A 23437-nucleotide genomic window follows, 5' to 3' on the forward strand; every position below is an offset into this window, starting at 1 on the left:
AAATTCATCTTCAAAGTTTCTCTACATTTGAGGACCAATGATTATCTGAATTTAGGCAGAGCCCAAATGGAGTCAAGAAGATCTGAGTTCAAATTAGGACTCAGTGCTACATTGCCCTGTGACAAACCAGGCTTGTATCTCTGCCAAGAAAACTCCAAATTGGCTCATGAAGACTTGGACGGAATTGAAATAATTAGACATCTGTAAATAAACTGGCTTCCACTTATGTAAGATTTGTTCTGACAGTGATTCTATGGTATATTTGAAAAAACACAGAAATCCATATAGCTCTGTTCTTTCACAATGAATATATCTGAAATTTTAAGTTGGATCTTTTACATCTTTATCAGTGAGTCACCTTTGGACCTTTTATCTACTATGCAGGTAGATAGAGGGAGGTAGAAAGTTAATATATTTAGGAATTCTAAAAATTAGTATCAAGTTTTGCCCTTTATCCAGTGATCCAATCACAAGATTCAAGCTACTGTAAAACATGTTCTGATAAACACTGGAACTTTTGTTATTTGTTATTGACCAACATTGGGATCTTTGGACTCAGCTTACATTTTCTTCAACTTCACATTCGTAATTGTATGAGAAGAGAATTTACATGGCTTTTGGGTAGTGATATTTTTGTAACCCTTAAGGCAGGTTAATCTAATATACTTAAATTTCTTTTAAATAGTAAGTAGTCAGTTAATGAACTACATAAAGCACTTCTCATATGTCAGATATTTCACTAACTACTTGGGAAGGTGCAAAGGAAGGCAAAAAATAGTGCCTACTCTAATGGGAGGAATAGAATGCACATAAATAAATGTCCAGCTATACAGGATAGATAGGAAAAAATCAACAAAGGGAAGGCACTATAGATAAGAGGAACTTGGAAAGGCTTCCTGTAGAAAGTGGAATGTTAGCCAAGACTTGAAGGAAGCTAGAAGGCAGAGGTGAAGAGGGAGAACATTCCAGGCATATGGGTATAGGGAAGAGAATCACTGAAAATATCTGAAATTGAGGTAACAAGGAACAGCAAAGAAACTATATTTTTTTGGGTCAAAGAATACTTAAGGAGGTATACAGTATAAGAAGACTGTAAAGATAGGGGAAACAGGTTATAAAGAGCTTTGAATGCAAAATATGGTTTTGTATTTGATCATAGAAGTGATAGGGAACCTGAATGGAGGATGGATCAGAGTAAGGAAAGGTAGACTACTGCAACAGTTCAGCATAAGGTGCACCAGGCTGGTAGCAATATCAGAGGAGAGAAGGGATGTATGAGAGAGATGCTGTGAAGAATCATCAAGCCAGGACAAAAGATTGGATATATTGGGGGTTGGGAGATGGTAAGATGTAGAGCAAGATGCCTAGATTGAGAGCCTGGGAACTGGGAGGATGTTGATGCCCTTAACTATGTAGTAAGGAAGTTTGGAAAGGTATTAATGATATATTTTATGTATTTTAGTGTGTGTGTGTGTATGTGTGTACATATGAAATTTAATATATTTAGTCTAATTTTAAATATACATTATAGTAACATGATATATACTATAATATAATTATTTAGCGATTTTGACATATAAAATATATATTGACTATTATCTAATAATATATTTGAATTTTATATAATATTTCAGTGTTTAATTATTACAGTTATAGGCACTGTATTGATAACTACTTAAATGTAATTCGTTTTTTTTAATCCAATGTATTTTATTTTTTTATGCATTTTAAAGCATTATTCAGAGAAGGGCCTTAACAGACTGCCAAGAAGGTCCATGTTGAGAAAATGTTGAGAATCCTAGCTCAAAAAGTGTTTGAAAAAGATACCATTATCTTGGCAAACAAAATTCTAAAGCACTGGATGTCAATGTGAAGTGTTAATTCTTTGCAATACAACTTAACCATGGTTTTCTTAGCTTAAAGTCTCTTTGTTCCTAAAGATAGACTTTTAAAATTTTTGCTGTTGTTGTTTTGCAGGAATTTATTTTATCAGAAGATTACAACAAAATGACCCCTGTGAAAAACTACCAAGGTAGGAAATAGGACTGCTATGTCCCTTCAATTAGATTTCAAATAAAACATTTCTTGATGCTTTTAATGGGCAGCTTTGTCTTTAATGTCTAAAGGGCTGACATACTTAATTACTTATAGCCAAGGTTTTTTGATTTAGGCTATTTTTGGAGAAAATAAGGAAAATTATTTTTTTTCCTCTTAATCTCTTTGTGGACATTTTAAGTAGCAAAAATATTTCACTGACCTCAGTCCACCTCCAACTTCCATAAGTGAGGTCTTAAGGTCCAGAGAATGTAGCAAGAAGCTGCTACTTTTGAGAAAAAGTCACTACCTCCATAAGAGTTCTAAAATTTGGTAAAATTCCAGCATGTGATGAGATTTCTGAGTTGGCAGAGGAAAAAAGATAGTTAAATATTGACCTGGCCTCTCCTCAAAATATGGATTATTAAGGAAATACCAAAGAATTTCAGACCTTGCCATAACCTTCAGGAAAGGCAAGAAAGCTAATTACAACTCTTGACCTTTTCCCTGTCCTTCAGCATTGGCAGGATCCCATTTAAAGTCCTTCTGGAAAGGCTATCATATAATGTAATTAATTAAATATTCCCATCATAGTGGGGTTTTAGGTTACAATGTAGAAGAATACACAAGATATTTTCAGCATGAAAAATTTAGTGCTGATGAAATAATATCAAGACTTTTACCTATTAAATCTATTAAAGCAGCATATATAATACAAAGGAATGAGCCATCATTTTGTAATCTCAAATTTGGGGATCTGAGTTAGAATTCCAGAACTTCTATTTTCTTCCTTCATGACCTTAACCTTAGGCAAGTCACATAAGCTCTAGTAGCCTCAATTTTCTTTTCTGTATTGCATTATATTACCTTTGAGATCCTCTCCAGCTCTTATGATCTTATTAAAATATCTGATACCATCAGAAAATCTGAAATCTGGCCACAGACAAAGAGTATGATTGTTCAGAGAAGTTGATGAAATTTTGTTCTTTTCAGAATTGATAGTATTCTGAATTTCTACCAGCAGTGGAACAAAGAAACTTTATAATAGATTCATTCCACTTAATGCAGCATTTTTTTGGGAAAAATCTCCTAGCTCCCCCTATTATCTTGCTACTTTTTCTCCTAGCTTCTTTCTCTGATAGAGATATTTCTTTTCCATATGTAGCACCTTTTTCATTATGACTAGGGCATAGAGAAGTAAGACCAGAGCAAAGTTGGCAATTGATCACACTTCACCACTTCCCTTCCTTCCTTCACTAATGACCATAGAAAGTTGGGTAGCCCTTAAACAAATTCTTTCTCTAATTTGAACCAGGATAGTAGTTAAACAAGAATATTAAATTGGAGTGGGGTGCTAATGAACTCTAATGAGATTAGAAGTTCAACTTCCATTCATGCCAATTCATTTCTGTATTTGATTTAGGGATTGCATCCTAACCTCATTGTTATCATTGATCAGAGCCATTCAGGTTATATTTATGAAGATATAAAGACATAGACATACAAATCTTGAGCATTGATGCATATTGTAAACATATACGTCTATCTGTGTATCTAGATAGATATGACATCCCTGAGGGAAGAGCTGCTGTTCTTACATCTTGTCTGTCATGTAAGAACAGCATCATTTGTGGTGGTACCTTAGCTTATGTAGGCAATCACACAATCATTAAGTGGTAGCATGTTCCAATCTCCTCTGATCAAGTGATAAACTGCTTATCTTAAAAGAATCTCATCTTTATCCGGCAACTAGGTCAGTATCTAGCACATGGTAAGTGCTTAAATATTGATTATTATGATCTGAAAAAAAGTTTTCTAAGCAGATTTTCACTTGTCCACATGTGTGTATATATCGACACATACACACATACAAATGCACACACATACACATACACACACAAATACACATACATACAAGTCCACACTCACACTAATTGAAATTTTTTTCTCAGTAGAATTTTCCACTTGTTTCTCATCAAACCTCCCCAGAAGATGAAGCAGATTGGGTAATTTCAACTGTGGAGGTTAGCATACAAGTCCTGTTCATTCCATTGGATCTTAGTAAGGGTTGATCATCATGTATCTTATAGTATATTTTTAATATTCCAATAGCTTTAGGGATCAGCTAGGTGGCACAGTGGATAAAGCACCAGCCCTGGAGTCAGGAGTACCTGGTTCAAATCTGGTCTCAGACACTTAATAATTACGTAGTTGTGTGGCCTTGGGCAAGCCACTTAACCCCATTTGCCTTTCAAAAACCTAAAAAAAAAAAATTCCGATAGCATTAAGATTTTGTAGTTAGTGTTATGCTAGTGTTTAGGCAAACTCTTATAAAAAACTTCTTTTTGTAGAGGATAGAGAAATGGCTTCTGCATCAAGATCTCCTGGCATATCCTGGCTGTGTGACTTTGAGCAAGTTACTGACCCTCCCAATTCCTGGGGTGATCTGCAAGACTATGTGTGGTGGAGGAGTTGCCAGGCTGGAGGATGGGGTTGGGGGACAGTCTTCTTGCTAGATGTTCAACATCAAGAGGAGCTAAGAGATCTGGACTAAGTAAAAAGCCAGGCTATTAGAAGACAGCCATTTTTCAAGGCTCCTGATAAGTGTGCCTCAGCCTTTTGGACCCTGGTTTCTCCCTCATGACACTTGAGACACTTCTTTCAAAGACATTTGTGAGGTTTGACAAAAAACTCAACTTCCGGTTTTTGCTATTGGTACATAGCCTAATCTTTTTAGTTATCAGTCAATTAATTAACATTTATTAAGCACTACAATTTGCCAGGAATTGTGTTCAGCTAAGAAGCCTAGCTTATCACCTTTATTGTTATTGTTATTATTACACTAAACAAACCAACCTCATGTCAGTGTTTGTCCAGGTATATTGTGGGGCTAAGACCTGAGGTTGCCCTTTTGTCTATGGTAGTACAGAATACTTTGGGTGATATCTGATTCTATTGTCCTGATAATATATCAGTTTCTGCTAGGTAGGGGCAGAGGGAGTGATACATTCCTATTGAAATGTTTAACTCACTTTTCCCACCCTGTAAGCTGACTAGTAGGTCTGTCTGTTGTCTTTTATTTTTCAGCTCACCAGAGCAGGGTAACGATGGTGCTGTTTGTTCTGGAAATGGAGTGGGTGCTGAGCACAGGGCAGGACAAGCACTTCACCTGGCACTGCTCTGAGAGTGGGCAGCGCCTGGGCAGTTACCGCACCAGCTCCGGACCCTCTGGCCTGCAGTATCCTTGATTGCACTTCCAGTTTTGTCTTAAGTTTCCTTCTTCCTTAAATGAGTTCAAGATGTCTAGCACTCACAAGGTTTTTTTTTTACTAAGTTACTCTTTGGGAATGGGAATTGTTCTAGACTTTCCTAGTGCTCAAGTTATGATGGGTATGTGCGTTGGATATGGGCTAAAGGAAATGATAGTTTGTGCTGTGCAGCAACCCGAGATGTGATGGAGCCTCAGCCAGGCCTATACTCCAACCCCGTCAGGGGCTACCTGGCTAAAAGCAAAGTCCAGAAATCCCCTCCAGTTGTAGGAAAAAAGGCAAATGCAGTGAACTCCAGAACACAGCCTTTCATTTCAGCTTTTTCTCTTAGAATGGCAAACCAAGGTTTCTGAACAAGATCCCATTTGGTTAGTAGGAGAGGACCAGTCCACCCAGAGCAGCTTATCAGTCAAACATAATGGTAATGTCCCAAGTTTCCTCTCCAACTGCAGCCCTCTTGAGCTGCCTCAGAGAGATGTAATGGTCTCCAAACTTAATTAGAGCTAACAATCTATTGCTCCTCCAGAAAGCTCTATGGGTAGCTGGGCAATTACCATAGAGCTTGGCAAAGCATGGACACTTAATATTAATATATGTTAGCTGTTTGATTACTGATCTGTTCTATAACCTTTGCACATAATCAGTTAAAGACAGATCAGTTGATCCCAGAATCTTGTGTTTAGAAGAGATTTTGAGGTGCCAATTTTAAAAGCATGATCTCCCCCCAACCCTCCTCAGCCTTCAGTAGGTCTACATTTCTTTTTTGACCAAACAACAAGCCTTTGCCCCAATTGTCCATCTCAACTCCCACCCTTTCAATTCACTCTTATAGAGCTCCCAGATCAATACATTAAGTCTGAGCATTTCACTCTGCTTAGAAAACTGCAGATTCCCTATCAAATAAAACTCAGACTTCTCAGACTGGTTCTCAAGGTCCTCCCCCATCTTTTTACTATTTTCCTGTCTCTCCTGATCTCATGCACACCTGAGCTCCCATCAAAATGGGGCATAGCTTCCCTGGACACACCTTCTACTTTTCCACCACTGTGCTTTTCTTTGCTCTTGTTTTTCCCTCTGCCTTAGATGATAAATTGTTTATGTGGAAAGAAACTCATCTTTATCTAGCCCCTAGCTCAATCATGCCTGGCACAAAGTATTGATTAAGTATTGATTATCATGAGACTTTTCTTTTGATCTTAAGAACTTTTTGTGGTTTGTCTCCTCTCCTCCACCCTTTGAATTCTCACCTGTTTTTTTTCTTTTAATAAATATTTTATTTGTTTTCCAATTATATACAAGAGTAGTTTCTACCTATCTTTTTTTGGAAGGTTTTGAATTTTACAATTCCCCCCCCCTCCCCAGAGAAGGCAGACTGACAATCTTTACATTATTTCCATGCTATACATTGATCGAAATTAAATGTGTTGAGAGAGAAATCATATCCTTTTTTTGTTTTTCTATTAATATTTTTACTTATTTGTTTTTCCAGTAACATACAATGGTAGTTTTCACTAATCATTTATAAGGTTTTGAGTTTTATATTTTTCTCCCTCCCTGCCTTACCTTCTCCCCTTACCCCTGAGGGAAAGCAATCTAATATAGACCCTACATGTATAATTATGCTAAACATAATCCATAGTAATCATGTTGTGAAAGAGGAATCAAATCCAAATGGAAGAAAAAAGCAGAAAATAGCAACACAATATATGACAACTTTTAAAAACTGAATATAATAAGCTTTGATCTGCATTTAAACTTCACAGTTCTTTCTCTAGAAATGTATGGTATTTTCATCTCAAGAATTGTCTTTGATTATCGTACTACTGAAATGAACAAGTCAATCAATCATAGTTGATCATACCCCATGTTTTTGGTAATATTTATATATATATATATACATATAAATAAAATGTTCTTCTGGTTCTGCTCACTTTACTTAGCATCAATTCACAGTTCATGCAAGTCTTTCCAGGCTTTTCTTTTTTGCAAGTGAACTTTAATTTATTATTACTATTTTTCCAATAATTTTGTTATAAGAGTAAACATAAATCCCCCCCCTGCAAGAAAATGAGAAACCTCAAGGATACTTCATTCTGTGTTCAGATTCCAATGGCTGTGTCTCTGGGATGAATTGCTTTCCTTATCATAAGTCCACCAGAAAAGTTGCTTCATTATTTTTCCCACAGTTGCTATTACTAGTTGTACCTCCACTATTCCTCCCCACTCTCATTTATTCTATTCTCTCTCTCTCCTTTCATCCTGGCCCTGTCCAAAAGTATGTTATACCCTCTCCCTCAATCTTCCCTCTCTTCTATCACTTATTCCCCCCTTCCCTCCCCACATTCCCCCTTATGCCATCCCTTTCTTCTCATTTTTCTCTAGGGTAAGATTTCCTCACCCTATTAAATGTGTATGTTATTTCCTCTCTGAGCCATTTCTGATAAGAATGAAGGCTCATTTCCCCCTTGCTTTCCTACTTTCCACTCCATTGAAAAACTTTTTCTTGATTCTTATGTGAAATTTCTTAGCTTCTTCTTTATCTCCTTTCCCCTCATCCTAGTACTTTCCTTTATCACCCATTGACTCCATCTTTACTATATTATACCATTATATTTCACTCCTTCCTGTTTCCTTATAAATGAGAAAGTGCATATGAGTTATCTTCTTCTCATGCAGGAATACAAGCAGTTCAATATCATTACGTTCCTCATAGTTAGTCCTTCTCATATACCCCCCCTCTATGGTTCACCAGAGTCCTGTACTTGGAGATCAAACTTTCTGTTCAGCTCTGGTTGTTTCAATAGGAAAGTTTGAAAGTACCCTGTTTCCTTGAAAGTCCATCTTTTCCCCTGAAAGAGGATGTTCAGTTTTGCTGGGTAGTTGATTCTCAGTTGTAAACCAAGATTTTTTTTTGCCTTCTCTAATATCATATTCCCAACCCTATGTATTCCAATCCCTTAGTGTAGATGCTGCCAGATCCTGTGTAATCCTGACTATGGAGCCTCTGCAGTTCAATTGTTTGTTTCTGTCAGCTTTTAGAATTTTTCTCTTTGATTTGGGAGTTTTAGAATTTGGCTATAATGTTCCTGGAAGTTTTTCTTTTGGGATCTCTTTCAGGATGTGGCCAGTGAATTCCCTCAATTTCTATTTTACCCTCTGCTTCTAGGATCTCAGGGCAGTTTTGCTGTATTATTTCTTTCTTTTTTTTTTTTAGGTTTTTTTTTTTTTGCAAGGCAAACGGAGTTAAGTGGCTTGTCCAAGGCCACACAGTTAGGTAATAATTAAGTGTCTTGAGACCGGATTTGAACCCAGGTACTCCTGACTCCAAGGCCGGTGCTTTATCCACTACACCACCTAGCCACCCCTGTATTATTTTTTGAAAAATCAAGTCTAGGCTCTTCTCCTGGTTGTGGCTTTCAAATAGCCCAATAATTTTTAAATTATTTCTTCCAGATCTGTTTTCTAGATTGATTGTTTTTCCAGTGAAATATTTCAAGTTTTCTTCTAATTTTTGACTTTTTTGGAAGAGTTTTATTTCTTCCTGGTTTCTTGCAAAGTCATCAGCTTCCTTTAGTTCCATTCTACATTTTGAAGGAGTTATTTTCTTCAGAGAGCTTTTTTTATCTCCTTTTCCAGCTGGCCACTTCTGCTTTTTAAGGTATTCTCCTCATTTGCCTTTTGTTTTGCTTTTTCCATTAGGCCTAAGCTGGTTTTTAACATATTATTTTCTTCAGTATTTTTTTATACTCTTTCACCAAGCTGTTGATTTGGTTTTCATGATTTATCTGCATTGCTCTCATGTCTCCTCCCAATTTTTCCATTACTTCCCTTAATTCCTTTTCAAAGTCTTTTTTGAGCTCATCCATAGTCTGAGCCCATTTTCTGTTTCTCTTGGAGGTTTGGGATATGGAAGCTTTGATTTTGTTGTCATCTGAGTATGTGTTTTGATCTTCCAGGGGACTAAAGTAATTCTTTATGGTCAGATTCTGCTTTTTCTGTTGCTTACTCATTTCTTCAAGCCAAGACTAATTTAGAGCACTTCCAAGACTTTGGGGGTTTTTTGGGGGGGGGGCACCCCACTGGGACCTTCATTCCTCCAAGGTCTTATGCTGTCTTGCCTGTGCTTTTGATATGTAGATGACCCCTACACTACCCTGGAGCTGTAAGGAGGGGTCCTGCTTGGCTACTTAGTCTGGAAGTCCAAACTACAGCCTGTAGCTGAGTGGGGGCTAGCAGCAGAGTCCTATCCTGAGGGAGAGCAGAGGAATTTCTGCAGTCTTCCCTGACCCCCCTTACTGTCTGTGGGCTTTGTTCTGGGGGGTGCAGGCTGGTTTCTCCACATTCTCGCTGCAAATTCTGCGGCCTGTGCTGCTCACTCCACACTTATTCTGATGTAACAGAATTCTCTCCCCACCCCTTCAAGCCGGGGCTATGCTGCAACCAAGGCTTTTTCCAACTCTCAGTCCTGGTGAAACACACTTTTCCCATGGAACTTCTAAGTTATCTTGGACATGGAAAATGTATCACTCAGTATTTCTGTGTGTCCTGCCTCTCTAAATTTTGACTAGAGTCATAATTTGTTGGCTTTTGGACTTTTGGGGGGGAAGGAGTTCCCAGGAAATGCTGCCTTCACGCCGCCATCTTGGCTCTGCCCCCCCCCCCCAGAAATCATATCCTTAAGGAAAAAATAAATTATAAGAGATAGCAAAATTATGCAGCACATGAGACAATTTTTTTTAATTGATTATCAACCCCATGTTGCTGTTACAGTGTACAGTATTCTTCTGGTTCTGCTCATCTCGCTCAGCATCAGTTCATGTACATCCTTCCAGGCTTCTCTGAATTCCCATCTCTCCTGGTTTCTAATAGAAAAATAGTGTTCTATAACATATGTATGTGTGTGTGTGTGTGTGTATCACAATTTGTTCAGTCATTCTCCTAGTGATGAACATTCACTCAATTTCCAGTTCTTTGCCACCACAATCAGAGCTGCTATGAATAGTTTTGTACAAGTGATGTTTTTACCTTTTTTCATCATCTCTTCAGGGTATAGACCCAGGAATGGTATTGCTGGATCAAACGGTATGCACGTTTTTATTGCTCTTTGGGGATAATTCCAATTACACAATTCCAATTCCAAATTGCTTTCCAGAAATGGGTAGATAGGTTCACAGCTCTACCAACAATGTATTACTATCCCAGGTTTCCCATATCCCTTCCAACATTGATCATTGTCTTTTCTGATCATATTGTCCAGTCTGACAGGTGTGAGGTGGTGCTTCAGAGGTGCTTTAATTTGCATTTCTCTAATCAGTAATGATTTGGAGCAGTTTTTCATATGACTATGGATAGTTTTTGATTTCCTCATCTATAAATTGCCTTTGCATATCCTTTGACCATTTGTCAATTGGGGAATGACTTTTTTTTTAAATAAATTTGACTCAGGTCTCTATATATTTTAGAAATGAGTCCTTTGTCAGAAATAGTATTTGAAAAAATTGTTTCCCAATTTACTACATTTCTTTTGATCTAGTTACATTGGTTTGTTCAAAACTTTTTCAATTTAATGTAATCAAAATTATCTAGTTTGTTTTTAATGATGTTCTCCATCTCTTCTTTGGTTATAAACTGCTTCCCTTTCCATAGATTTGACAGGTAAACTATTCTTTGATCTCCTAGTTTGTTTATAATATTGCCTTTTATGTCTAAATCCTGCAACCATTTTGATCTTACCTTAAGTTTGGTAAGGCACTAAATAAGTAGTTCAGTTTAGGTAGAATTGTCATTTTTATTATATTAACTCAGTCTATCCATAAGCAGTTGGTATTTGCCCAGTTATTTAAATCTGATTTTATTTTTATGAGAATTGTTTTATGGTTGTTTTCATAAAGTTTCTGAGTTTGCCTTGTATTTTATATTTTATATTGTCTCAAATTACTTTAAATGGGATTTCTCTTTCTAGCTTTTGCTGCAATATCTTGGTAATAATATATAGAAGTGCTGAGGATTTATGTGGATTTATTTTATATCCTGCGACTTTGCTAAAGTTGCTAATTGTTTCTAGTAGTTTTTTTAGATGATTTTTTAGGATTCTCTAGGTATACCATCAAGTCTTCTTCAAAGAGTGAATTTTGTTTCTTCCTTCCCAATTCTAATTCCTTCAATTTCTTTTTCTTCTCTCTTTTTCCCCCCCCCTGAAGCTAACATTTCTAACACAATATTGAATAGTAGTGTTGATAACGGGTATCTTGTTTTACCCCTGATCTTACTGGGAATGCCTCTAGCTTATTCCCATTGCATATAATGCTTATTGATGGTTTCAGATAGATATTGCTTATCATTATAAGGAAGAATCCATTTATTCCTGTGCTCTCTAGTTCTTTTGGTAGGCATGGGTACTGTATTTTGTCAAAGGCTTTTTCAGCATCTATTGAGGTAATCATGATTCCTTTTAGGTTTGATATTGTAATTGATATAGTCCATTATACTAACAATTTTCTTACAATTGAACTAACCCTGCTTTCCTGGGATAAATCCTACTTGGTCATAGTATATATTATCCTAGTGATAACTTGCTGTAATCGCTTTGCTAAGATTTATTTAAGATTTTTTCAGCCATATTCATTAGGGAAATTTCTCTGGTTTAGGTATCAGGACCATATTGGTGTTAATAGAAGGAGTTTTTCCAAATAGTTTTTATGGAATTGGAGCCAATTGTTCTTTAAATGTTTAATAGAATTCACTTGTGAATCCATCTGGCCCTGGAGATTTTTTTCTTAGGTAGTTCAATGATGGCTGTTGAATTTGTTTTTCTGAGATAGGATTATTTAGGTATTTAATTTCCTCTTCATTTAACCTGGGAAACATTTTTGTAAATATCATCCATTTCATATAGATTATCAAATTTATTGACCTACAGTTGGGTAAGATAATTCTGAATTATTACTTTAATTTCCTTCTCATTGGTGGTAATTTCACCTTTTTCATTTATGATACTAGTAATTTGGTTTCTTTCTTTTTTTAAATTAAATTGACCAAAGGTTTATCAGTTTTATTTTTTTTTCATAAAACCAACTCTTGTGGGGCAGCTAGATGGCACAATGGATAGAGAACTGGCCCTGGAGTCAGGAGGACCTGAGTTCAAATGTGATCTCAGACACTCACTTAATAATTACCTAGATGTGTGACCTTGGGCAAGTTACTTAAACCCACTGCCTTGCAAAAAACATAAATAAAATTTAAAAAAAAAACCTAATTCTTATTTACTCGTTCAATGGTTTCCTTGCTTTCGATTTTATTAATTTCTCCTTTAATTTTTAGAATTTCTAATCTGATATTTAATTGGGGAGGTTTTCATTTTAGTTTCTTTTTTTTTAGTTGCATGCTTAGTTCATTGATTTCCTCTTTCTCTATTTTATTCATGTAAGCATTTAAAGATATAATATATCTCCCATTAACTGCTCTGGCTGTATCCCATAAGTTTTGGTATGTTGTCTCACTGTTGTCATTATCTAGGATGAAATCACTAATTCTATCTATGATTTTTTTTTGTTTGATCCACTCAATCTTTAAAATGAGGTTATTTAGTTTCTAATTAGTTTTATCTCTAATTGCATGTGATTTTTATTGCATTATCATCTGAGAAGGAAGTATTCACTATTTCTGCCTTTCTGCATTTGATTTTATGACCTAGTCCACGGCCAATTTTTGTGTAAGTACCCTGTATTGGAGGAAAAAGGTATATTCCTTTATTTCCCCAATCAATTTTCTCTGATGGTCCTCACCTATTCTTTGAAGTCCAACTGAAGGGACAATTCTTCTATCAGTCTTTTCTCTGATTCTTCCCACCTTAGCCACACTTCTTCAAACCTCATTCATCACGTTTTGTTTGCCTTTCTCATGGATTTGTTCTGTTTGTGTATGGTTGTGATCTGTGTATTTGTCCTGATTTCCCCATTGGATACCAGGAAGGCTAGGAAGATGTCATACCTCAACTCTGCATCTTCCCTGTTGCCTCACACAGTGCTTTGTAACATGGAAGATACTTCATAAATTTAGTTTATGAAGATTAACCAGTAGCTCAGATGTGCAGAACCCAGTGCCAGGCAGTGGAGGAGACCCAAAGTTTAAGCCAGAAATGACCCCTGCCATCATGGAGCTGAGGCCTGTGGGGACGAATGGCACACACACAGTAACGATGCTACAGGATTCTAGGTCGCTGCAGATACCATAGAGGTAAACCAGGAAGAAGACAACTCATAAAGTTAGAAAAAAAAAACTGCAGTGATTCCCTCTAGCGTACAGATTCTCACATCCATATATGGGATAGAGACTTGAAAAATGTATGAAGTCATATGTTCCGTGATCCCCAGCAGGCAGATCATCTGCTTGGCAGTCCTTACCGATGGGTGTCAGAAGCCCAGAGCCCTTCCCTCTTGTCTCAATGAGCCAGCTCAGTTAAGAGGCCGTCCTTATCACAGTCATGCTTTGGAGAGATTTACCAAAAAGGAAGGGGGGGGAGGGGGAAGAAATTGTGTCAAATTATCATGAAATCAGATGGCAGCTTAATAATTATCTTCATAAAATTTTAAAATGTACTCTGCACTTAAGCTCTGATAATTGCACTTATTCAGGCTGTCAGTATTTGGTGCTATCTGATATATTATTACTGTGACATTGAGCTGATAAAAAGATTTTTGCAGGCTGGTACCTTTTGTCCCTCAGCCTGGCATAACAAAATTCACTTTCAGGGTTATAGAGCCAAGGGAAACAAACTAACCTAACTATTGGCCCTCTTTCACAGAGAGCTTTATTAATAACTTGTAAAGCCTAAATGAAAAGGTATTCCACTGCAAAAGAGGGGAAAAAGGAACCATGGATTGACCCAAAATGGGGAGGGAGGGCCTAAATCTGTCACAGATGGCTCAGGTTGGCCTACCACTTGAAGCAAATAGTTTCTGTGCACTACATTTTGTATGCATTATAGCTAATATATATTTTATTGTAAATTTTACCATTTTCTCCCATTTAAGGGCAAGGGAGACTAGAAGCAAAAGAGATAAGCAGCCTCTTTTGGAGGAGATGGCCCCTCCTGGTAAAAGGAGCCTGTGACAGAAGTCAGGTCAGTTCAGTGGCTTGGGATTGAGCCCAAGACTTCTTCAAGCACAGCCCTTGACACCTGCCTTTGAGGAAATAGCATTTGGGTTCACTTTTCAATCCAGTTTAATAAGAATCTATTAAGTGCCTCAAGTAGGCAGAAGGCTATGGTAGGCACTGGGTGGAATTTGAAATTTAAATAAAACTTTTCTACCTTTGTGGAGTTCACAGGCAGTAAGGGGAGAAAATTCATAAAAATAAGTATAGTTGAGATGTTTGGGTCTCACAGTACAGGAGTGGAGAAATTGGAATGACCTGAGTTCAAATCCAGCCTCAGACACTAGATGGGTGACTCTGGGCAAGTTATATATCAACTGTTTGCCTCATTTTCCTCATTTGTAAAATGTTGATGATGGTAGTATATTATGAGAATAAAAATGAGATATTTGTAAAGTACTTAGCACATAGCAGATACTGTGTAAATTCTTATCCTAACCCCCCCCACCCCCCAGTTCAAAAGAATATGATGGTGTATCCTATTTTCTAATCATTGATGAGACATTTTAGGTGTACTTTGTCTCTCTCTTTTCTCTAGTTGATCTTCCACACAACTCTCCAATGAGACATAGGACTGGGTCCCTTCCCATCTCAAAAGTCTTGAAAGGATTTCTCTTCTTTTTAGGATAATAGAGAACTTCATCTTGTCATTTAAAGCTTCATCCACCTGGCCCCACTGACCTTTCCTGGTCTCTCTTCACTCCCTCAGGTCCCAGCTGTTCTCTCTCCCTCTTCAAATTACCTTGTAGTTACTTAGCTGTTTACATGTTATATTTCCCAAGTAAAATGAAAGCTTCTCCAGGGCAGGAACTGATTAGGTTTTGCCTTTCAGTTTCCCAATGCTTTGTATTTAAGTAAGTAGTGTTCAGTCACTTTGAGTGATAGAGATGTTAAGTCCAGAACAAAAGGTAGACCTTTGTGGAAAAGGATTTGAAGAAAGGACAGAAGATGGCCTTTCTCTAATTGTCAGTGTTCGGTTCTGGTCACTAGCACCTTTCTTTGGAGGAGACAGCACCCTCTTACTCCATCATATGTCACAACCATAACCTTGATTCAGTATAATTTAGAAAGTAATGTGTGAAGTTTTAGCTTATGCATAGACCCAACCTTGAGTTTTAGCTTCCTTGTTAGTTAATTGGTGACTGAATTAAATCCAGCCATCGAGGTGGTGATAATGGTAATGGAAATGACCGTGAACTATGTGAACACTCCTGAAAAGAATGGCTGACCTCAGCTAACTCCCCACTGCTAACTCCGAATTTGGAGACCATGGCAGCCCAGCAACTGGAAACATATATTTAGCTAACACTAAACTCTGGCAGCTTGACAGTTGATGCTTTAGCCAGAGAATCTCCGCCAGTAACCAGCTGACTTTCTTTATTCCAGAATGTTTTTTTTTCTAGATAATGACTAGATTATCTTGGACAGATTGCAAATAGGCAGCCCAAGTAGGGTTTGGAAAGATATTTCTAAACAGGTCCCCTTAAAAAAGCATACATAATCAATTTCTATTTTCCCAATTCTATATTTTGCTTAATATTTTGTTTTGTCTTTTTATTTATTTATTGACTTATTCATCCACACATTGATTCATGCACTCAGTTATTTGTTTAATATATTTCACTGGGAAAAAGAGCCTAGAATTAAAGCTGGTTAAGTCGCTAAATTTTCTGACTGGCATAGTTATGAGATTTATTTTCATTAGTAATGGAATGGACTTTTGCAGACAAACAAAATCTACAGATTATTCTCAAACTTCATTTTAGCCCACTTTTTTAACTTTTCTTTTTTGCCAACAGTATTACCAAAGGTTAAAAAGAACTGATTTCTAATGCTCTATCTTTTCTTCCACCATCTTTTTGTAGGAGGATCACAGTGCCTGATACATATACTAGGGGAATAACAAATGCTTATTGATGGCTAAGCAGTGAAATTTAATTTTGAATAATATTGAGGATTGCCATTTCCTCATCTAACTCATTTTAGAGATAAGGAAACTGAAACAAACAGGGTAAAGTGACTTGCCCAGAATCCACCAGCTAAGAAGCATCTGAGGTTGAATTTGAATTCAAGAAGATAAGTCTTCCTGACTTCAGGCCTAGCACTGAATCCACTACACCACCCAGCTATCTGGGGCTTTTAAAAAAAAAATTTGTTGCAATCTGCATTTATGCTCCATCAGTTCTTTCATTGGAGGTAAATAGCATTTTTCATCATAAGTCCTTCAGAATTGTCTTAGATTCTTTTATTACTGAGAATAGCTAGGTCATTCATGGTTTATCATCATATTGCTATTAAAAATACAATATTCTCCAGTTTTGCTTACTTTACTTTGTAAAGTTCATGTAAATCTTTCTTGGGTTTTTCTGAAATCTTCCTGCTCATCAATTTTTATAGCACAATAGTATTCCACCACAATCATATACCATAACTTGGTTAGTCATTTACCAGTTGATGGGCATCCCCTCAATTTCCAATTCTTTGTTATCACAGAGTTGCTATGAACATTTTTTGTATGTGTGTGTCTATATATATATATGTTTATACATATATATAATATGCATATCTTTCCTTTTTTCCCCCCAAGGATACGCACATTGTTCTAAATTGCTTTCCAGAATAGTTGAATCAGTTCACAACTCCACCAGCAGTGCATTAGTGTCTCAATTTCCCCATACCCCCACCAACATTTCTCGTTTTTCTTTCCTGTCATAATAACCAATCTGATTGATGTGGGGTGATATCTCAGAATTGTTTTGAATTTCTGTAAACAGTAGTGATTTTGAGCTTTTTTTCATATGACCAAATATGGTTTTGATTACTTCATCTGAAAGCTACCTATTGATATCCTTTGACTTTCAACTGGGGGATGGCATTCATAAATATTTGGCTCATTTCTCTGTATATTTGAGAAATAATGTCTATATCAGAGATATCTGCTGTAAAAATTTTTTCACAGGTCTTCCTTGTTTATCCTCCCTCTCTCTCTCCTTTCATCCTGTCCATCCTCAAAGGTGTTTGTTTCTGACTGTCACCTCCCCCATCCACCCTGTCTTCATTCAGCCTGCTTCCTTTTATCAGCCTTTTTCCCCTTCTCTTATCTCCTTTCCACTCCTACTTCCATATATATGGCAAGATAGATTTCTATATTCAACTGAATGTTATACCCTTTTTGAGTCATTTCTAATGAGAGTAAGGGTCTAGCATTCTCCCATTTTTCCCCCTCCACCATGAATGTTCCCTCATGCTTTTATGTGAGATAATTTATTTTTCCCTTCTCCCAGGACATTCCTTTTTCTCTCACCTCTTAATTTTGCTTTTTATTTTTGGCCATTATCCTATCATATTTAACTCACACTCTTGCCTTCTGACTATGTTTACTCCTAACTGTCCTAAAAATGAGAAATTACTTAGGACTTAGCAAGTAGGAAATGTAAACAATTTAACTTTTTTGAATGCCATATGATTACTTTTTCCTATTTACATTTTTATTCTTCTTGAGTTTTGTATTTGAAAGTCATAGGGCAGCTGCTAGATGGTGCAGTGGACAGAACACTAGCCTTTGAGTCAGGAGGATAGGAGTTCAAATCCAGCCTCAGAATCTTGACACTTACTAGGTTTGTGACCTTGGGCAAGTGATTTTACCCGGATTGCCTCATATCCAGAGCCTTCTCCAGTCATCCTGATTTATATCTGGCAACTGAACCCCTAGATATCTCTGGAGGAGAAAGTGAGACTGGTGACTTAAAACAGCATATCCTCACTCAAATCCAGTTCATATGTTCATCATGGTCTCATCTCCCTGATTTCATGGTCTTCTTCAAAAATGAAGGACAAACATTATTTTTTGAAAGTCATATTTTCTATTTAATGTTGATCTTTTCATCAGGAATGCTTGAAAATTCTATATTTCATTGAATGTCCCATTTATTCCCCCAAAGTAGTATACTAAGTTTTGCTAAGTAGATGATTTTTGGTTGTATGACTCTTGCCGTATTTTTTCCTTGAACTGGGAACTCTGGAATTTGACTATAATATTTCTGTGAATTATTATTTGGGGATCTATTTCAGGAGGTGATCAGGATATGAATTTCTATTTTACGCTTTGGTTATAGGAGGGTTAAAAAAAAAAGGCAATTTTCCTTGATAATTTCTTGAAAGATGATGTCTAGGTTCTTTTTTTTTTTTTTGGAAGGCAATGAAGTTAAATGGCTTGCTCAAGGCCACACACCTAGGTAATTATTAAGTGTCTGAGGTCAGATTTGAACTCAGGTACTCCTGCCTCCAGGGCCGGTGCTGTATCCACTGTGCCACCTAACCGCCCCAGGTTCTTTTTTTGATCAAAGCTTTCATGTAGTCCAATAATTCTTAAATAATTTCTCCTTGATCTATTTTCTGAGTGAGTTGTTTTATTCTTTCATCATTTCATGGAGTTACTAGTTTTCTCTTGCATGATCTTGATTTTTAAGAATTATTTTCTTTTGTACTGCCTTTTCCATATTGATCTATCCCAGTTTCTGCCTTTTAAGGGATTCTTTTCTTTAGTGATTTTTTTTTGCAAGGCAATGGGGTTAAGTGGCTTGCCCAAGGCCACATGGCTAGGTAATTATTAAGTGTCTGAGGTTGGATTTAAACCCAAGTACTCCTGACTCCAAGGCCGGTGCTCTGTCCACTGCGCCACCTAGCGACCCCCTCTTTAGTGAATTTTTGTATAGCTTTTCCCATGTGTCTAATTTCGCTTTTGCTTTAAAGGTGTTCCTCTCTTTAATAGATTTTTTGTGTCCCCTTACTTGACTGTTTTTTACTTCTTTTCTTACATCATTCTCATTTCTCAATTTTTCTTTTGATTCTCTTAGTTGATTTTTAAAAAATTCTTCCTGAGCTCTTACCAGGAATTCTTTTGGGTCTGAAATCAATGCACATTTTTCTTTGAGGCTTTGAATGTGACAGTTTTGAGTCTTCCTTGTCACCATAGTAACTTTCTTTTTTTATGTTTGTTTTTTTAAAGATTTTATTTATTTTGAGTTTTACAGTTTTTCTCCTTCTCTTGCTTCCCTCCTCCCACCTCCCACAAAAGACAATTTGCCAGTCTTTACATTGTTTCCATGGTATACATTGATCCTAATTGAATATGATGAAAGAGAAATCATATCCTTAAGGAAGAAAAATAAAATATAAGAGACAGCAAGATTACATAATAAGATAGCCATTCCCCAATTGGAGGACATTTACTATCATAGTAGCTTTCTAAGGTCATTTTAAAAAATTTTGTTGTTTGCTCATTTTCCAACCTATTTCTTGACTTTTAACCATATAAAGTCTGCTCCCAGGGCACTGTTTCAGGTCTTAGGTTTTTATACAGTTGTTTTCAGAACTGGGTCATGGGATCTGTAAGTTTTCAGTTGTTCAGTTGGTATGATCTAAAGAGAAGTCCATTTATTACTCTCCTGTCTTGTATTCTGGTCTGTGAACTACCACAAGCACTCTTTTTCACCCTCAGACTTTGTCCCAGGAGTGCAACCCTGTATGGGCAATACTATAGAGCCCTCCACCCAATGCCAGCAAAAGAATCCCTATCATCTCTTCTGACCATTTTCTGATCCTCTTACTATCTCTGGGCTAAGAACTCATACAGTATTCAGTGACCCCAAGGCCTGCTGCTGCCTTAACCTAGGGTCTCTTTAGGCAGACTGTACTCTACTCTTACCCAGGTACCTGCTGATCTTCTGGGTTGTCTTGGTCTGGAAAAACGTTTCACTTTGTCATTTTGTGGGTTCTACATCTTCATAATGTTTTTTGAAACATTATTTTAAAGTTGTTTGGAGGAATTTGGAAGAACTCAGGTGATTCTGTCCTTTCTCTGCTATCTTCACTCTACCCTTTCTGTCCTTGATTAAAGGAGTTTGCATTCTATTAGGGATAAACTAGATGGTCTCAGATAAGGAAATAAATACAAAGCCCTACTCTGAACTCTATCATATAGTACCTCATCACTATGTTTGTTCTCTCTATGGTACTATCTTTTTTTCTCCTTCTCTTTACCTTTGAAAATCATATTAAAGCACATTTGTTAACCCAGCCAGGTTTTTGCATATGCTATGCAAAGGGACTAATGTCTCTGCCTTATTATGATCAAGTTATAGTTCTAGTATTTGTCTGGCTCTGAAATGATTCCAGAAAGATCTCAGCCTCTTAATTAAACAGATGTTGGACAAATTTCCAGCACATCTACCCACAAAACAGGATATATAATGTCTTTCCCACTCTTACCTCTCCAGCCCCTTCCTAAAGTGAATTTTATTATCCACCTTCCTATCAGAAAGGTTACTAGAAATAATATTCAGTCTCTTTTTTATGTTCTTGTCACAGTTAGGATAAACTATATTAAAAACAATTTAAATATTGTTCTATTTTCAGTTGATAACCCTACTAGATGTCCTCTCTTTCTTAGGATATTTAAGAATCAAAAGAATTTGTTTCCTTTCCTTCCTTCCTTTGCATTCATTCATCTGTCCTTGATAAACATCCCTTAATGTTCCATACCAGATTTGACGTCGATACCCGCCATGTGTTTGTAGGTGACCATTCAGGACAAGTTACAATCCTCAAACTGGAACAAGAGCATTGCAGCCTTGTCACAACAATCAAAGGACATACAGGTATGTGTAAAGCAAAGTCTTCAAAGAAAGTACAGCGTCCAGACAGAGGAATAACTTCCACCTATCTCATTAAGGAAAGCATATTTTAGCAGGCAATAGTAAGATGTTTGAGATTGTGGCAGTGGCCCAGATCTCTAAACCTGTGAAGAGGGAGTCAGAGAGGATATAACTGTTTACCCTACTTTACCCCCCCCTTCCAGTGTAGTGGGCATCCAATTTGGTTGACCTGTGTGATAAATGTACAATGAAAATTTTCATTGTCTTCAACTTAACTACTTTCAAAAGTAGTTAAGTTCTTACTTAGTTTAGCTTTTGTATCAAGAGTCTTTGGATTTGAAAGTGTGACCAGTGTCTATGTCCACCCAATATGTTCAGCATTATGTAGCCTGGGTGCTATAATATGTCTGTGCTCAGATCATGATTAAACTGTTAGAAAAATGATTATCCCTAGTTTTTATGATTATTTCATGGTTATTATGTGCATTCCACAGAACATATGATCATTAGTCCAGATCATTTTGGAAATGGACCTTTGTTGACCTGTTAGATTGATTGGTTCACCCATTTATTAATTGTGACTGGGCAGTGATAGGTCTCTGGAGAAAGCAAATTTGGATGTGAACTTTGAATGAGATTGGGGGCAGGGAAGAGATAATAGAATGTACAACTACTTGGAATCCCCAAAATCATCTAATCCTAACTACTATTTTTCAAGATGAATAAAATTGATGCCCAAGAAGGTTACATGATTTACCCAAGATCACATTAACAGAATCAGCTCAATGAGCATCAGAAGCAGAATTTGAACCTGAGATTCCAGTGGTCTCCTTCCCAGTGTTTCATGGTACTCTTCCATGTGAAATGGGGAGAAGGATCCTGTTAATTAAGTAGTAACTCTTTAGGCATATGAATAAAAAAAATGTGTGCAGGAGAAACTACTGAGAGAGATAGAGAGGTCATTGGTGCCATACATGTCTATTGGGAAAACCATATTATGATTCTCTTTTACATAGTTTTGACAATATTAAGAATAGTTTAAACAGATGAGAATGAGTGATGACATTATGCAGATTTCTTTTACCACAGTATTGTATAGTAAGTTTTCAATAAAATCTAACTTATTTTTTTACACTAACTGGCATAAAGCAAATGAGGGAAAAGTTGGGTTTCTGATTTAGCAGTGTTTGAAAATTGGACTTATTTTCTTTTTCTGTTGTTTGTCTTTGTCCTTTTGAAATGAGTATAAAGTTTTTTTAAGAACAAAGAAAAGAGTAGTTGAGACAATAGCCCACTCTTCTGGTTGGGTCAGGTCAGCTTTCAGCCTGGTGCTTTGATTAAATAATCTATCAGGGTATCTGACCTATAACTGATACTCTCTGTTCTGTGCTGCTGCCAACAGGAACAAGTAGTTCTTTACAATTGTTATGTAAACCACGCATGGCCTCTGCATTGAATAGATTATTGGCCTGAACTACTGTAATTAGATTTTTTATAATGCTTTTTCTCAGATAGCAGTCTCATCTATTTTTTTCTAATGTCTGAATGAGATAGATAGGGAAGGATGCAGAACCAATCAAAGAGAAGTCACTATATTACCTATAGCAGGTCTTAGGTTCAGGTTATCATTGTTGTCATTATTATTATTTCTCATTTCCTAAACTAGTTTGGTTCCAAACAAGCTCATGATGTTGAATCTGGATCTTGGGAAGCCAAAAAGACCTACTTTGGGTCATGCCCCTTGGTAGTCCCAAACTGACCTAATGCAAGATAAAAAATTGAGTCAATTGTGGGTCTGGATACAAGTATGAATCAGGGCTGCTAGAAAGGACCCTAGAGACCTTGCCTTTTTTTTTGTTTGTTTTTGCAAGGCAAATGGGGTTAAGAGGCTTGCCCAAGGCCACACAGCTAGGCCAGATTTGAACTCAGATACTCCTGACTCCAGGGCCGGTGCTATATCCACTGCACCTGTACCATCTAGTGGCCCTGAGACCTTGTCTTTTTAAAAGGCTTTCCACATCACAATTATAATTTGACTGGAATGTCACCTTTGAGTGATTAAGGCTTGGTAAGAGAGATTACCCAATAATAACCAGTTTTACTTAGTTCAGAAAAGAAAACATCAAACTAGGAGAGCAAGACCCTCAGTATTTCTTTGTGATTTAGGCAGATGAGGAAAAAAATGAAGCAAAGAATAATCTCTTTTGCATAGTCAAAAAATAAAAAGCCAACAATTTGGGAGGGGAAGACCCTCAGAGTTTCCTGGCCAAAACAGAAACAATTGCTATTTACATTCACTCAGTCAATTAGGACCCAAACAGTGAC

At 36.8% G+C, this 23437-nt stretch overlaps 1 protein-coding gene across 4 annotated transcripts in view; it reads left to right on the forward strand.

The window, feature by feature from the left end:
* Positions 1–23437, forward strand: part of WDFY2 (WD repeat and FYVE domain containing 2) — a 171507-nt gene that overhangs the window by 107095 nt on the left and 40975 nt on the right. For all 4 annotated transcript variants that reach the window (XM_074217179.1, XM_074217181.1, XM_074217182.1 and 1 more), the window contains 3 exons: positions 1978–2032; positions 5122–5272; positions 21003–21115. In XM_074217179.1, coding sequence (XP_074073280.1) covers positions 1978–2032; positions 5122–5272; positions 21003–21115 — 319 coding nt within the window. The remainder of the gene's footprint in view (positions 1–1977; positions 2033–5121; positions 5273–21002; positions 21116–23437) is intronic.

This window comes from Macrotis lagotis, chromosome 1, assembly GCF_037893015.1.
Source record: "Macrotis lagotis isolate mMagLag1 chromosome 1, bilby.v1.9.chrom.fasta, whole genome shotgun sequence".
NCBI lineage: Eukaryota > Metazoa > Chordata > Mammalia > Peramelemorphia > Peramelidae > Macrotis > Macrotis lagotis.